This window comes from Taudactylus pleione, unplaced genomic scaffold (genome assembly GCF_031769625.1).
Source record: "Taudactylus pleione unplaced genomic scaffold, aTauple2 ptg000520l, whole genome shotgun sequence".
Lineage (NCBI taxonomy): Eukaryota > Metazoa > Chordata > Amphibia > Anura > Myobatrachidae > Taudactylus > Taudactylus pleione.
The window spans coordinates 129,693-145,743 of NW_028284922.1; the positions used below are offsets into that span (position 1 = coordinate 129,693).

Consider the following 16,051-nt stretch of genomic DNA (forward strand, 5'->3'; position numbering starts at 1 on the left):
ACATACATACACACACACACACACACACACAAGATTATCTGCTTAATATTCTGGATTCCCCTACCTCTTTTGTACTTGTATCAGTTCCATAATAATCTAAAATAAAAAAGGTGCATAGTGTAATACTGATAATCAAGTGCTATAAAGCCCATAGGATGGGGGAAAGGGGATGTGTCCATATAACAAAAGTGTCGAAATCATATACTAAACTACATCTCAACTCCTATCTGTAGCAAAGGCCAGACCACACACAGCAATGCGTTTCCAAACCATGCCCAGAAACTCTCACTCAATGACGGTGTACCGGATTCCCAAGTTTTCCCAGCATACACGTTGCCTAATCAGGAGTTACAGCAAGATTAAGCTTTACAATCTCTGCTTGTTACAATACGTATCCCTAAAATGGCGGCTGTAGGAATGTGGTACACGGAGGGCCTAATTCAGATAGGGAATATAGTTAAGGCGCATATCCACTACACGATAAATTGGACAATTTGAACGATAACGTTATTGTTAATGGTCCAATTTATTGTGTAGTTGATATGCAGTCAACGACCAGCAATGTGCGCACCTGCTGGTCGTTGACGACATCTATTATTGCCCGTACTTGCAGGGCAACCTGACGATATTGTCAGGTTCTGCAAGAACAGGGATGAGGGAGGGTGACGTCAGTGAACGATATCGTGATTGATATCGTTCAGTGTGGGTGCTCAATGTCGTTAATGACTTTGAGCACATCACTGCTGGGGACACGCTACACGCTATCGGAGCGAATAGTGCAGTGGATATGTGCCATAAGATAGAGCAAGTAACTGTGTACCTGGGCAAACAATGTTGCACTGCAAGGGGTGCAAATACTTTTTTTTTTACATGCAGGGTAAATACTGACTGCTTCTCCATGTAGCCTACAAATGCTGGACAGCTTTTTTTCTTACACTGCAAATTAGATGTCAGTTTGGACACACCCCTCCCAAATCTAAATCCCACCTACAGTGCTGCTTCAACTGTGAAGCAGGCCCAGAGCGCACATTTCTGGGCACAGTTTAGAAACACACTGCAGTGTCTGGCCGTGCTGGAGGTGTAATTTAGTGTATGATCTCTATATCTTTCTTGCATAGAGACATCCCCTCCCCTCACTTTATTTTCAGTGTTAAACTATGCATATACTTCTTTTTTTTTTTTTGCATGGGAATCAAAAATGAATGAGTGTCCTCTAGAGTATTAACACAGATCAGATCGGTTTAATACATCTCCCCCATTGTCCCCGATTCCTAAGTCGTTATCTTTGCCAGCGTCTCCCAGGAATGGATTACAAGCCATGCGGTTTATGGGAGGGAAGGCTTTGGTAGTGTGTGTGCTGTTGCAGGTCTGCTTCCAAGACCCCATTACAGTGTTCACGAAGGCGGCGCATGGATGCGAGCCGGATATGGAGCCGACAGCTGAACGCCATTTCTTTATTTTTTTTTTATTAGCCTTAAAAGAAAGTGTAAACAGTACCATCCTTCATAAAAGGAATATGACACACTTATCTGTGGAAATAGAGCGTTAACAAAATTTAATGTGTAAAATTGTCAAAAATATATACACAAATAAAACAGTTACAGGATTAGACACAATGGTATAAAAATGTAACCTTGATTCCAAGGTTTAGGAGAAGGAGAGTGCACCTTGAATGATCTTTAAAGATCTGGCTATGCTAAGCAAGAGACGTATGACTGCAAGCTCCTAGCAACTGTTATTCAGTCTGTTCTCTATGTGATAGCGAGAGTTAATGAGAAAACATAAAAAGCAGTAACACTCTTATAATGGTTTGCATTTCACTTATTTTTATTATTAAGACTGCCCATATTGCAGGAAGTTTGTTTTCTTGATGAAAAATGTAATTGAGCAGATCATTACAAAGATAAAAAAACAAATGCTCAACTATTTTATTGCTAAGAAACCAGGTGCACAGTTGTACAACGTAACCCTTTGAAGCCTGCAAGCAAAGTCGGCTTCTCTAAAACGCACACATTTGCTAGCTATGAGAGCAGGCTACCTAAGCCATATGAATGACTAAGATAATAATTCTGTCATGGCAGAAACACAACAGGACACAGACTTCGTTCAGGAAGGGTTACCCAGCAACCCCAACTAATGTATTGAACCTTTCTGCATGCCAGGGGTGCTTTGCCTTGGGAGATCCTGTCCGTTTGGTAAAGTGACATTTAAAAGTGCACCTGTTACTTACATACACACACTGGGGGGGACGCCATTATGTAGGCTGGACCAATATTCAGCCCATACATACTTGCCTACTTTGTATAGGTTCAAGTGGTAGATAAGGGGTGTGCCAAGATGGCATGATTCGCTGCCAATTGCAACAAACCCCGGGAGTCTGGGAAAACTCCACTATATTTTGGAATCTCCTGGAGAGGGCAAGTAAGTATGCCATAAACCCATGGAACTTAAAGAATCCTTGAGGCATAATGCAAAGTGCCTCCTGGTTGCCACTAGTTCCTAGTAAATTGGTTGGGTTTATGCTCATGAATATTTGTTCAACATACAAAATAGTTGTCTCCACTGCGAGTAGGCACAGGAACACCCTAAAAGCACAGTGCCCCGAACAAAGGAAAAAAAAGAAAAAAAAAAGGTTTATACATTTGTTTCATACTGTACATAACATAAAAAACACAAACACACACAAACAGGAAGGCAATAAAAACATGCCATCTTCAATGATTATTCGCAGAATTATTTGGTATAACCTTTATCAAGCTTGCACAATACAACTGTTTGTATTACTAACAGGGACCTGCAGCCCACCTTTAGGAAGAAAAACAAAACCATTAGCGCCGAAGCGATTGGCAAAAACGTACACAAATACACGTTCTGAAGCTTCAACATCAAAGGGTTATTAGTCAAAGGCCTTAAGAGAAAGACATACCTAAGTACATTTAACACAGTACGCCCAGCAGCGGTGTAAAACATGGCCAAATATTAGCATGTCCATCTGTCCAGCTTGAAAAACAAACAAAACAAACAGGTTTCATTAGCAGACTAGTCCAAACGATCACAGGTTCTACAGAGAAGAGACCACACACAGGTACAGTGCAGCAAACCATTAGAGCACAGTTGCTGGGGACAGAGTTATTATTATGGGACACAGGCTACACACATCTCACAGACAAGAGGACACTAAACTATGGAAGACAGACCTAAAAGTTACAGCATTATTATAGGCACAACATTACACGCTGACGTCTTTGTAGTGTTTGGGTATTTTGCTGGTGATGCAAGGATACGCTTTCGATATGTACAACAGACATTTGACTACATAAGGTAACAATTGCTGGTCTAACCGTCCGTTTGGCCATTTAAAGGTATTATAAACAGAACAACCCTCAACCACCCCCCGAAAAAAAAAATATACCTTTGGTAATTATGTTACATCTGTTGCCATTAATCAGAGAACACAAGCAAATCATAGGGCCAAACCCAGCTGATTAGCTCACAGTGAAGACACAGACAATCCCCCACAGCCACAGCTAAACGCACATTACAAGCGCAACCAAAAGTCATAGTCCAGACGTGAAAAAAAATTCCAGTAAACTATTCACAGCGCGGAAAAAAAACCAAGAGATAAGGCCACAATGAATTAGGTTCTTGGTCACTGACAGATGAAGCAAGGCAATTTGTTCCTAATAGCAACAAAACAAAAACAAATCTTAAGTCTATACAAACAGCATATAAAAATACAAGACATTAAAAGGCAAATGGCAAGATGAATTAGTTATCTAAAGGTTTGATGGATCTCAGCTACGGATGTATTTGTAGTTCTTTAGCACTAGAGAAGTAGAATAATGTTCTGGCTGGATTACATCCACAGGACATTACCAAGAAGGAAAAGAGAAACGCGTTAGGGTTTAGTAAAATAACAAACTAGTGAAGAGATGGTGGGGGTATTATTTTTGCCGATTAATGAAAAAGAAGCACACCTGGAAGGCACATGATGCTACATGGGCTAGCAAAAAAGTTTAGGCTCACTCAAAATGAATGACCCTTTAAATATGCTTCTTATGGGGTTTGATCATGGGTTGTGAGGAGCACAGTGATGGGGAATACCGCACGCTGATGGAAATTGTTGGCAATTATATAGTATAAAAAAAGGGGTAGACAACCTATGGCTTTGCCAACAGAGATGTCTAGTAACAGATGGAGGTCCCCGTATTGTACAAATACGGTCTATGGCAATGTGCAGCATTCACCTGCCTCGTGGGCAGACATGGAGGAACAGGGCAGTGTACGCATACATCATCAGTAACCAGGACTATGCTACAATACCGAGCACAAGGAGAATGGCATGAAGTAAAAGCAAAATAGAGGTTCTTTCTTTCTCAGATCTAGAGATAGATAGAGATATATATATATATATATATATATATCTAAGTTGCTTTTGATATCACTGCAATTGAAGCAACAGACCACAGCCTACACATACAGTGGGGATGCAGCCACTTTCTGGAGCGCTACCACAAAGCTATGTAATACTGATATAGATTAATGGCCTCATGAGCTTATTAAGGAACAAATCCTTTGTCTGAAAAGAAGTTTCCTTGTTCTTCAAGGTTTACGCTGAAGGAAGCGTTTTCCAGCATGGCCACTTAGTAAATGTAACTGTCGCCAAAGGATCATCTCATCCCCTAGAATAACACAGCACGTTACTGAAATATATAGTGGCGATTGTTAAAATGTATAATTTTTTTCCAACTAGACTTTATTTACAAAGAAAAATCAAGTGTCTGTAGGAAAGAGAAATCCATATAACTTCCCTGCCACCACCTGCTTAATGCGAGTCTGGAGATAGAGAAAAGTAACCCCATCAGCCCGCTCAGAAATAGGGTCATCTCAGACTGAGACCCCCTACATCACCATGATGCCGGGTTCTGACACATAGGTAGGTAGGGAGGGAAAGTGCTTTAAGAAATAAAACATTTTTAAGTGCTTAACAAGGTTTACAAAGACTAGTTGAAAAAAAATATATATATATTGTACAATGTATTTTTAAAATAGTTTCATGTCGGCTGCTGACAAAGTGAACGGACAAGTGGCATTGCAGGGAGCATGAAATGGTCAGTCATAGAATTCTGTCTGAGCCGTTCTGCTGGCTATAAAATAAGGGATATTAAAACGTGCCTTGTGTAGGTTGTTAGTGAGAAGATCACAGAATCGTGTACAGCCGGGGTAATGTAGTAAATACATTTCTGCCATGTGGAGGAATAATTACTTCTAGTGGGTTCAGAAAGGGCTACTAAACCATACAAATGTGTGATAGATATATATATATATATATATATACATACACACACACACACACATATATATACATACAGAAATGGTATGAGTATCAAACTGTGCAGCTATGCATAACCTAGACAATGGGGGTCACTACTCCCCAAACATCCACAATGTAGGAAGCCATTGCAACCAATCCATTTTCTAATTGTCCTCCATGAAAGACTAAAGCATATTTGCACTGTGCAGTAACTCATAGCAACCTCTATATTTATGAATATGCAAAAAGGAACATAGGCAATAGTAAACATTTCATGTACTGTCTATGTACGGGGATTTCATGGATACCTTATTTTAGGTTTAGTAGCCCCTTAATAGTAACAAAGACCAAGTCACTTTTAAAGATACATATTACCACTTAAAAGTGTGCCAGTTGTCTACTCGCATCCTTTTTGTCAGCTGACAACACGTTACAATGCATCAATCTGCTAAGCAGCAGCGACTTAGGACTTCACTGGCTCCTAACAAAAGGACCAACTGCATGAATATTGGCTCAGCGCACAAAATGGCTGCATCCACTGTAGACAATCAGGTGCACTTTGAACAGTGTAGAGACAGATATTTGGTAGCTGGTTCATTTTCTTTTTCCTTCGGTTCCATCAGTTAATTGAACAAGTCTCATAATCCCAAAGCCAAGTGCCAATAAGGCAGATATAAATAGCAACATAAGCCATAGGGAACAATTAAAAAAAAAAAAAAAAACTAATAAAAAACATTTAACTTACACTTAATACATGTTATGTACAAGATTCTAAAAAAATTAAACCTGAACCATAAAAATGATTTTTTTTGTTTTTTGTTTTACTTGAAAAGAATTAAATAAAATATCCGTATACGATGCCTGGAGTTGCAGGATATGAAAGATTTTTTAAATGCCATGTATGTTCTGAATGGAAGTTTTTCGGGTAGGTTAGGACCATAAATAGTCTCTATAAATACTATAGCGTCTTCACCGAAGAAAGCTGCTATGGACTCTTGCCGATGAAGAGGCTACAAGGAAACATATATATATATATATTTACATATATCAGTGAAGACCAAGTGTGGGTTTACAGTTGTTGCTCTTTGAACGTTACACCCATCGGCTTAAATTACAGACCATGGGAGCTGGTGTACAGCAACAGCTGGAAAACCACAGGTTCACTGCTTCTAAATTACATTTAACAAATAAAAACCGGGTATAATAGACAATGACTGAATAGAGAGCACTATCCACACAATTTGTATTGCAGGCAAGGAAGAGGCATTTTTTTTTTTTTTAAAGCTTTTGCACAGACTTCATATAATCTTAAAAAAATAAAAAATAAAATAATGCTGGCCTTTACGTGGTTTGTTATGGTGAAATAAAAAGATCTCAGTTTTTTTTTTTAAATAATAATAACTTTAACAAAAAGTTCCAGCTGTTGACCAATGTTGTTTGTAACTGGAAGAGTATGATAATTACATTACACATCCAGGTTTGGAACCTGACTATACTTTTAGAAAGAAAAAATAAAAACCCTATTTGGTAACAAAAGTGTACTATATGTTGTGATATAAAAAAAGGCATGGTGAAAATGTACCTTTTGCTAAAGCTTATACAAGTTTCTTGGTCCATAAAAACTATGTTATGTTCATGCATTCTACTTTGCTGAAGGTTTAACCTCCAAGCCACAGTCTCTATTTCTGGCCATTTTTGGACTTAAATAAAAAATATGGCTAAAAACAGATTTTCAGTGGTTTTTTTAACATTTACATACATTTTCCCCATTTCATTATTGTGGCTTATTTGTTTTGTTGGTTTTTTTTTTGTTAACTCGGCACTTGCAGTTCAAAAGGTTCAGGCGATATGAACAAATATGGAGAAATAGTTTTCCCACGAAAGCTCAAAATAAAAAAAATAAAAAAAATCTACTAATAAAAAAAAAAAGTAAAAAAAAAAAAAAAAAGTTCATTATACATGTCCTTCCATGTAAAAAACTTAAAGTCAGCTGAAGTCCAGATACAAGAGTTTGTGGTTAGGACACTACTGCTGCCGTGGATGATGTGACGTTGGTTGAATTTGTGCTGACATTTGTGTAACTTCCCTCGCTATTCGTGCTGGAATCATTGGCGGCCAGGAGGCTCGAGTTGGCTCGTAGGATTGCCCCAGCTGCACTACAATGGGGCCGAGGTCCAGGTTCTGGGGTGTATGTGAAAGTAAGGCTGGTTGAGTAGATTATGCCATCATTCCGGACCAATGTTACTGGCACCTGCACTGGCTGGCGGACCCACCTCCAGCCCTCTCGGAATGCGGAAATATCAGGGACGACACACAACATGCTCTCTGCACACCTGGGGAGACATCAGATCCATCAGCAATGCAATGTTCACTAGACAAATTCTGGCAATTCAAACTGTAAAATCAGCTAACAATTTATTAGAGAGACTTGAAGTTTAGAGCAGTATCTGGATTTAGGGCTTTAATTTGCCAAGCAGCGGCAGCTTCTCTGTGGGGTTGCAGGTGAAAATTTGAAAAACGGGACCTGCAGTCAGTGTAAAGCATGGCGTGCTTTACACTGACTGCGGGTGCCATTTTAAATGGTCGCCTGCAACCTGCCGGGAAGCACTTCGTAAATAAAGCCCTTAGTCCCTGACTACGAACCTATGTTGAAAATGAGAGATGCTCAATGGAATATATATTAAAATAGTTCATATTTTTCTTGGTCTCTAAAGAACCAAATCACAATAGCTGCCATTCACTTCAACAGGTCTGGTGATGGGGGTTTTACTGTCCAATTTTTCTTTTTTCTGCCATATCAATTAGATTGGTTGTTAAAGGGGTAAAAAGATCCCACATGCAGTACAATGAATACATTTGCTCGAGTTGATCAAGCTGACAAATCAAAATCAGATCCCAAATGCTGCAAGTTTTTTATTTTTTTGCAATATTGCAATAAAAAGGAGTGTTATGGTAAAGCTTACCTTGGTTAACTCTTTCTTCGAAGTCCATAGGGTTCACAGGGAGACAATGGGGTGTAGGTGGGACCTGGAGGACCGGACACCAACAGCAATGCTTTTCAATCCCACAATGCTCCGGTCCTTCCTCCTATACCCCAACCACAGCCTGAGGGCACTTCAGTTTTGTTAACGAACCCAATGCACGAGCAGGATAGGTGAGAAGGAAGACTGGTACACTGAGGAATCACACTCTCACACAGAGAAGGAAACAAGTGACCAGGAGAACAAACAAGCCCTGTGGACCCTATGGACTTCGAAGGAGGAGTTAACCAAGGTAAGTTTTACCATAACACTCTTTCTTATTCAGGATCCATAGGGCTCTACAGGGAGACATTGGGGATGTCCCAAAGCAGTTGTTCAAGGGCGGGAACGTTCCTGAGCTGATAGGAGAACATTACACCTGAAGGAAGCATCCTGAGAGGCAAATGTATCAAAGGCATAAAACCTAATAAAAGGTGTGGACAGAAGACCAGATGGCTGCCTTGCATAGCTGTTCAGCTGAGGTGCCACGCCGGGCTGCCCACGAGCGACCCACAGAGCGAGTAGAATGAGCAGATACTGCTACTACGGCACAGGAAGGCCAGTCTGCGCATAAGCCTGTGAGATAGTTATGCGAATCCATCTGGCCAGAGTCTGTTTGTTAGCTGGCCATCCCTTCTTGGGGAATCCATATAGGACAAAGAGGGTGTCTGATTTCCTAATGGAAGTAGTGCGGTACACGTAGATCTTCAGAGCGCGGACCGCATCCAACGAGGCCTCATCTGCTGAGAGGTCTGGTGAATTAAATGCCGAAACCACAATTTCCTCATTCAGGTGGAAGTGAGAAACCACCTTGGGAAGGAAACCTGGGCATGTATGAAGAACAGCCCTGTCCTGATGAAATATTAAAACGGAGGAGCAACATGAAAGCGCCTCTAAATCCGATACCCTATGGGCAGATGCTATAGCCAGAAGAAACAGTCTTCGCAGTGAGCCACTTGACATCCACTGATACCAGGGGTTCGAATGGAGGTTCCTGAAGTGGAGGGGACAAAGGGAGGTTGTATACGTAGAGCACCTTGCATGAAGGTGTAAACATCCGGTATAGGTCGCAATTCTGTCCTGAAACCAGAAAGACAAAGCAGAGACCTGCACTTTCAGAGTTGCTAGGCAGAGGCCTAGATCCAGTCTAGCCTGAAGAAAGGAAAGAATTCGAGAAACCTTAAAGACTTGCGGGTCATAGTTTCTTGGAGCACACCATTGGAAATAAGTATGCCATATTCTGTGGTAAATCCTGGCTGAGGCTGGTTTACGTATTCAGCATGGTCTGGGCCACAGAGCTGGAGAAACCCTTAGAAGGGATGTCTCAAGAGCTACGCCGTTAAAGATAGACGGGCTAGGTCCAGATGTAGACATGGACCCTGAGACAAAAGATCTAATCGTAGAGGAAGTTTAAGAGGATCGTCTATGGCGAGCCTTTGCAGATCGGAGTACCAATGACGTCTGGGCCAAGCCGGAGCTATGAACAGGACTTTGCCCCCCCTCCTGTCTGAACTTTCAAAGCACTCGAGGAAGTTGGGATATTGGAGAGAAGAGATATGCCAAATGGAAGTTCCATTTCACAGACAATGGGTCTATGAAGGCCGCGTCGGGGTCCTGGCTCCATAAATTGGAAGTTTGTTGTACTGTCTTGAGGCCATGAGAACTACTTCCGGAAGACCCCATTTGTCCACTAGAAGCTGAAAGACAATGTCTAGAGATACCATAAAATCCCCAGGCTCCATAGCTAGGATAATGGAACGGAGGGTTTCCATACGAAACCTGGGCACCCTGATAAACTTGTTCAGAGACTTGAGGTTGAGGATAGGCCGATGAGACCCATTGGGCTTCTGAACTAAGAAAAGGGTGGAATAATGCCCTTTCCCCTTTGTGTGGAGGAGACTCGAATTATTGCTCCTAATTTCAGCTAAGACTGAATGGCTCTTTGGAGCAGCAGGTCATTGGTTGGGTCCGATGGAGGTCCTGTGCAAAAGAATTGCTGCGGGGGGGGGGGGGGGGGGGTGTCGCCTCGGGAATGAGAGGACGTATCTGGGGGAAACCACTTCCCTTACTCAGGCATCTGACGTGGTTTGATGCCATACCTGGGCAAATTGAAGAAGTCGACCTCCCACACTGGGAGCCCCCACGGTGCGACCCGCCCAGTCAGGCTGCAGGTTTGTCCTCAGACTTGGCAGGTGGATGTCTAGTAGCCCAGGCCTGTTTGTCCCTAGGCTTGGAGGCCTTGGCTGATGTCTGCTGTTGGGGAAAGGACTGACACTTGACTTTTCCTTGAGGGCGAAAGGATGACGTCCGAGGCTTAGTATTATATGCAGAGGGCAAGAAGGCCGACTTGCTAGCCGCCAAAGTCGTCACAATTTTATCCAATTCTGGACCAAATAGGATGTCTCCTGAATAATGCAGAGACTCTAGAGCCCATTTTGGAACGTAGCCGAGGAATACGGCGGGCCACAACCGAAGTGGTAGATATACTGGAGGCCAGGAGAGCCGTATTGATAGCGGCTTCACCTAAGTAGAAGGCTGCATCTCTAATGTGAGATATGCAAGACAGCTGATCCCTCGAAGCATCAAAGGGAAAAGTCTCTTCTAGGTCCTCTGCCCAACTCTCAATGACTTTTGCCACCCAGGCCGTAGACCTAGCAGGACGAGTAATAGCTCCTGTAAGAGAGTATATAGATTTATGACAAGCTTCTATACATCTATCTGTAGTTACCTTCAAGGAGGTTGCAGTATGAATGGCTAAGGTGGCATTTTTAACCATCCGTGTTACATGAGAATCCACTGCTGGGGGAACTTCCCATTTAGTACAATCAGTAGCTGGAAAAGGGTAAAAAGTTACTGAACCGTTTTGGAATTTGAAACCTTTTACCGGGCATATTCCAAGCTTCACTCATGTGATCAGATAGCTGGTCAGGGTGAGGAAACTCTGGTAAACAACCTTTTGTTGCTTTAAAAGTATGTTTTTCATCCTCTTCTATTTGTAGAATAGTTTTAAACAGCTCTCACAAGAGCAGGTATATTTAGTTTAGAGGGTGGCTCCTCTTCTCCTGAGACAGAAAGAGAAATCTGCGTCTTCTGCCTCCCCAGATGATATCTCAAAATCAGATAACTGTGTGGATTCGGAAGATATCAAAGTACGTTTACTAGGCTTAGTAGGTAAAGGCTTTTCTGTTTGCAGCATAAGCTGAAAAACCGTAGAGGCATTAGCTAAACTCTGTACTGAGGTAGACAGTACGTCTAACTATGGGGGAGGCAAAGGATTTGCAGGGAGTACCTGCTGTGGCCATCCCTTAGGGGGAGCTAGCACGGGGACTGCTACTTGGTCCGCAAGTTTTGCCAGCATTTGTGAAAAGGCAGCCCAGGGTGAGTCCTGAGAGAGAGATACCGAGTGGCCAGGTGCGGTGTAACAATTAATACAAAGACCATCCTGAATGAGGTCCTCTGTGACTAAATCCGCAGAGCAGGACTTACAAGACACCAGAGTAGGAGGAGCAGCATCAGGCTGCTTGTTATTCTTTCCTCTGCCAGCCATAGCGACAAGAATAACAAAATACACCGTATGATACATTGCAGTGAACACACTGGATAATATGGCAGAGTGTAGCGTGCAACCGCGTTATAAAGTATGTGATAGCACTCACAAGTATCTGTAAATGTAAGGTACAATGAACCCCCTATAGCTTAGTATGTCAGTGTATAGTAGAATAAAGGGAAAGGTATAAGCTGTACAGTATAGAAAATAGAGATTAGCACTAGCACAAGTCACATACAAACGCAGAACATTACATGTTTACAATGAGCACTAAAATCAAATACACAGACCACAGTGGTTGGTAGGATATAGCGCTGTATGACCTGGCCCAATGGGAGAGGTATACAGGGAGACTGAACCCCGGCGTTGCCGGAAAACTGCTTGCATAAAATGGCTGCCGTGCATCTTTGGGGGGGCGGAGGGTGAGGGAGGAGCAGCCCTGGGAACACCAAGATCGCAGTGGAATGGCGCCCTGGATTGGGGGAGGAGCTGCAGGGAGAGTGCCTTCTCCCCTTGCTGACATTAACCACCGGGTCCCCTGGCCTCCTTACATATGCCCTGCGCTAGTATGTTATATGCCCCGGTGGGCTAGTGGAGTCGTGGGCGCACCAGTATCCACATCAGCGCCTCCGGCCTATCTCCTGAGACCGGAGGCAAGGCTGTGCAACAATGCGGGTCCCCGTGAATGGGGTTCCGCCTTACCGGTCCCCTGAATTCCGGGCTGCACTCTAGCTAGTCCCCCTCGGAGCCCCGCTGGGAGTACCTAGCACAGGCTTGGAGTCACGGCGCCTCGAAGGGTAATGGGGCGGCAGCACAGACATCCGGAGGGCAGCCTGTTGTTGCTCGCCCGTTAAAGTTAAAATAAAAAATGAAATCCTAAAATAAAAGCTTGAGCTGCTTAATGCAGCCCCGTTATAATTGTGGCCCAGCTCCTGCCGAACACCAACGAAACTGAAGTGGCCTCAGGCTGTGGGCGGGGTAGAGAGGAAAGGATTGGAGCATCCTGGGATTGAAAAGCTTTGCTGAGGGTGTCCGGTCCTCCAAGTCCCACCTACACCCCATTGTCTCCCTGTGGAGCCCTATGGACCCTGAAGAAGAAATTATTGTTTTTGTGGGCCATATGCTGATTAAGATCTATTTAACATCAGTGTGCTACAGTTCTTTCTAGAGGCCAGTACCACACTGCTATATAAAAACTAGAAAACGTATAAGCTCACTGTGGTTTTAGAGCTTTACACTGGCTTAGATGATGGACCTGACTTCCATCATTGTAGGGCAGGCTTTTGTCATCAATGTGATGAGCTGTAGCCTCCGCAAAAACAAGATATTAAGGAGGTAATGTGAAGGAGAATTCCACAATAGGACCAGGAAGAGGAGGATGTGCGGAATGGAATCTAGAATATAATTAAGATGAAAGGGAGAAAATACGTGCCAGGGATAGGAGCAGGACTGCGGCCAAAGCATATGGGACAGGACAATCCATGAGTACGAGGAGAGTGAATGAGCTTAGATAAGAGAAGTGACAAATGAATAACCTGAGAGGACACAGGAGATCAGAACTATACATATATGACAAAAGATACCTGTACATAGTCTCTGCCTCCACATCCCCAAACCAAACTCGCAAATTTGGAGTGAAGTTCTGTCCTGTTAGCTCCAACATTGCTACATCTCCACCTCCATTCAGCTGAAAAAACACAAAATGATGGTAAAAATCAAAATCTCCTTCACAAGACAAAAATACCTGTAAGAAAAGTTTTCAGAACTGCATTCACTTATAAATATAATTTATAAAATATATAGTTGTTGCAAATCCTAACTCGTGCTACAGAATATGCTGATAGGTTGTACAGGCTTGCCATGCTCGGGTGCTGTACAGTCACTCTTGTGCACTAACAAGTAAAATATGTGGAGAGTTGTGCTGTTGGTGGGCACTGCTCATTCCATGGCAAAATCTCCTGTGCGCTTTGATTGTCCTCCTCACGTTCGAATATTAAACAAGTCCCATGCAGGTCTGACCTCACTCAACTATGAGTGTACAGGTCACTCGTTGTCATTAAGATCAGTGCACTCACTTCTCTGATACAAATAAGCACTGTAGGCATGGTATAATGTGAACGGCCTTAGGTTGTTCTATACCCACCCACTTCAAAGCAGAGTTTAGACTGACACCACAAGATGCTCAGACTTTAGTAAAAATGCACAATGAACATAAGAGAAGACAGTCATGTAAAACCACCAACTACAAGAAAGTACTTAATAAATACAGACCTGGGTATTACTTTACTATTCCATTGTAATGAATAGGTTTATCTACTAAAAGGGAATGTTCTGATTGGTTAGGAGCCACAACTATACATTCAGTCCTTGCATTCTCTCCACACTTCCCTACTAAGTATAGGGTTCTAACCCCAAACAAAGATTAAGTAGAAACAGCAGCTGACAAATAATTCTGATTTACAGGAGGAGCTGATCTCTTTGGGACCCAACATATTCAGTGTCTCTGGCAGATGTGGAACACGTGTGTTATTTAGCCAGGCACCAGTAAGCTAAAAGGAAAGCATTTAATCTAGATGTTATATTAGCTCTATAAAAGCACTATATCACGCTTTTAAATATAAGACCCATTTACAGTAGTTTTTTTTAAACTTTGAATCCACCACATGAACCGAACTAATATAAGACGGGGAAATAAAACAAATTGCTCATCTGCAACTCATGTTTTCCACAAATTTAGATTCCCAAAGGGACCTTACCTGAAGGCTTTCTACAACAGGGACGGGAGTCACCGGTGCGTGGACTGGTCCCATGCCTTCATAGAACGTGTATTCTGCCTTGTCCGTGCTAATGATTGTCCATGATGCGCCATCGTTTATCATCTCTTTGTTTGGCTCTTTGGGGCATGGAGTGGCCTTTTTTTATGGAACAACAAGAAAGCATAACATTTGGATGATTTACAATATTTGCAAAGACCACATATCTTATACTTCGAAACGGTTTCACACTTGAAATATTAATAAATAAATCTCCCTCTCCACCCTTTTGCTGTATATGAGCTGGATTGATTCGTGCACGGAGCCCCCACCCCTCCCTTCCAAGACACAGGTTGGTGGTCAGCGCACACATATCCAATAAGAGAGGTCCACTGTGGGTAGATTGAAGTAGTGCATCTTGGAAAACAGGGGTACTAACACAATTTAAATGATATTATAATATATGTAATATAATATATATAGTCAATATCTATCTTTTAAGATATTTGTTCCCACCTGTTATATATCCGTTGTTTTGGATATATTTCTAAGATGCATGTTTGGAAAGCAGTAAAACTCTAAATGCTAGAAAATAAATGTATCCCCCTTACTGGCACTTGCAAAACTGTCATTTATTAGGTGCTGCTGCAAAACTATGGATTTAGAATGAACCATGGGGGGACAGGGGGGGGGGGTGACAGACAAAACAAAAAAACGACTCACTTGAAACTGGATTATTCGTTCCTGAGAAAGGCACAAGTACATTCTCTCTGTATCCTTCAGGTAGAACGCACACTTATGGAGCTGGGAGACTGGATCATCTGCATCTAACAATGCTGTCTGTTTATCCACCTTCCGGATAATCTGCAGATAAGCCAAAGAATATTGTATGATGCAGGACAGGAAGGAAGAGGTGACTGATGCAGTGAGATCCAGCTGCTCTGGCAGAGGAGTGTTCACCTAGTCTGAGTAACGAGACATGAGAATACTGCCAGAGTCATCGGCAGAGTACTGCAGCGTAAGGGATATTTGCAGTTCTGGCAGTATTGGCTTTTATAAATATCTGAGAGCAATATTGTAATTTACATAAAATTTCCCCAGGACACCGCCTGTGCAGCACGGAGCGGAAACAGTACAGATATGTCCTCATACACCTGGGCTCAATACACCATGCGGCCAGGACCTGTGCGGCTCGGCTTGCACCGAGCGTCTATTCGCATGAAAACGCGACTTTGTGCCAATCGGATGCGACAAGCCAGGAGACTGCACTGATGAATTGGATTAGGGTCACTTGTATTTCTGTGTGTGTCTGTATGTGATGCACAACGGAATGGTGTGAATAAAAGCCTCAGCATTGTAGCACTTTGTATACAGATACAGTCCCAGTCACACACAGATATACAAATCAATCAGCGCA

At 42.5% G+C, this 16,051-nt stretch overlaps 1 protein-coding gene across 3 annotated transcripts in view; it reads right to left on the reverse strand.

Moving 5' to 3' along the window:
- Window positions 1-6,542: 6,542 nt before the first annotated feature.
- RBPJ (recombination signal binding protein for immunoglobulin kappa J region) overlaps window positions 6,543-16,051 on the reverse strand; it is an 80,592-nt gene continuing 71,083 nt past the window's right edge. For all 3 annotated transcript variants that reach the window (XM_088450608.1, XM_088450609.1, XM_088450607.1), the window contains 4 exons: window positions 15,358-15,498; window positions 14,638-14,793; window positions 13,465-13,568; window positions 6,543-7,647 (listed from right to left, as the gene is read on the reverse strand). In XM_088450608.1, coding sequence (XP_088306734.1) covers window positions 7,332-7,647; window positions 13,465-13,568; window positions 14,638-14,793; window positions 15,358-15,498 — 717 coding nt within the window. In that variant the 3' untranslated portion in view covers window positions 6,543-7,331. The remainder of the gene's footprint in view (window positions 7,648-13,464; window positions 13,569-14,637; window positions 14,794-15,357; window positions 15,499-16,051) is intronic.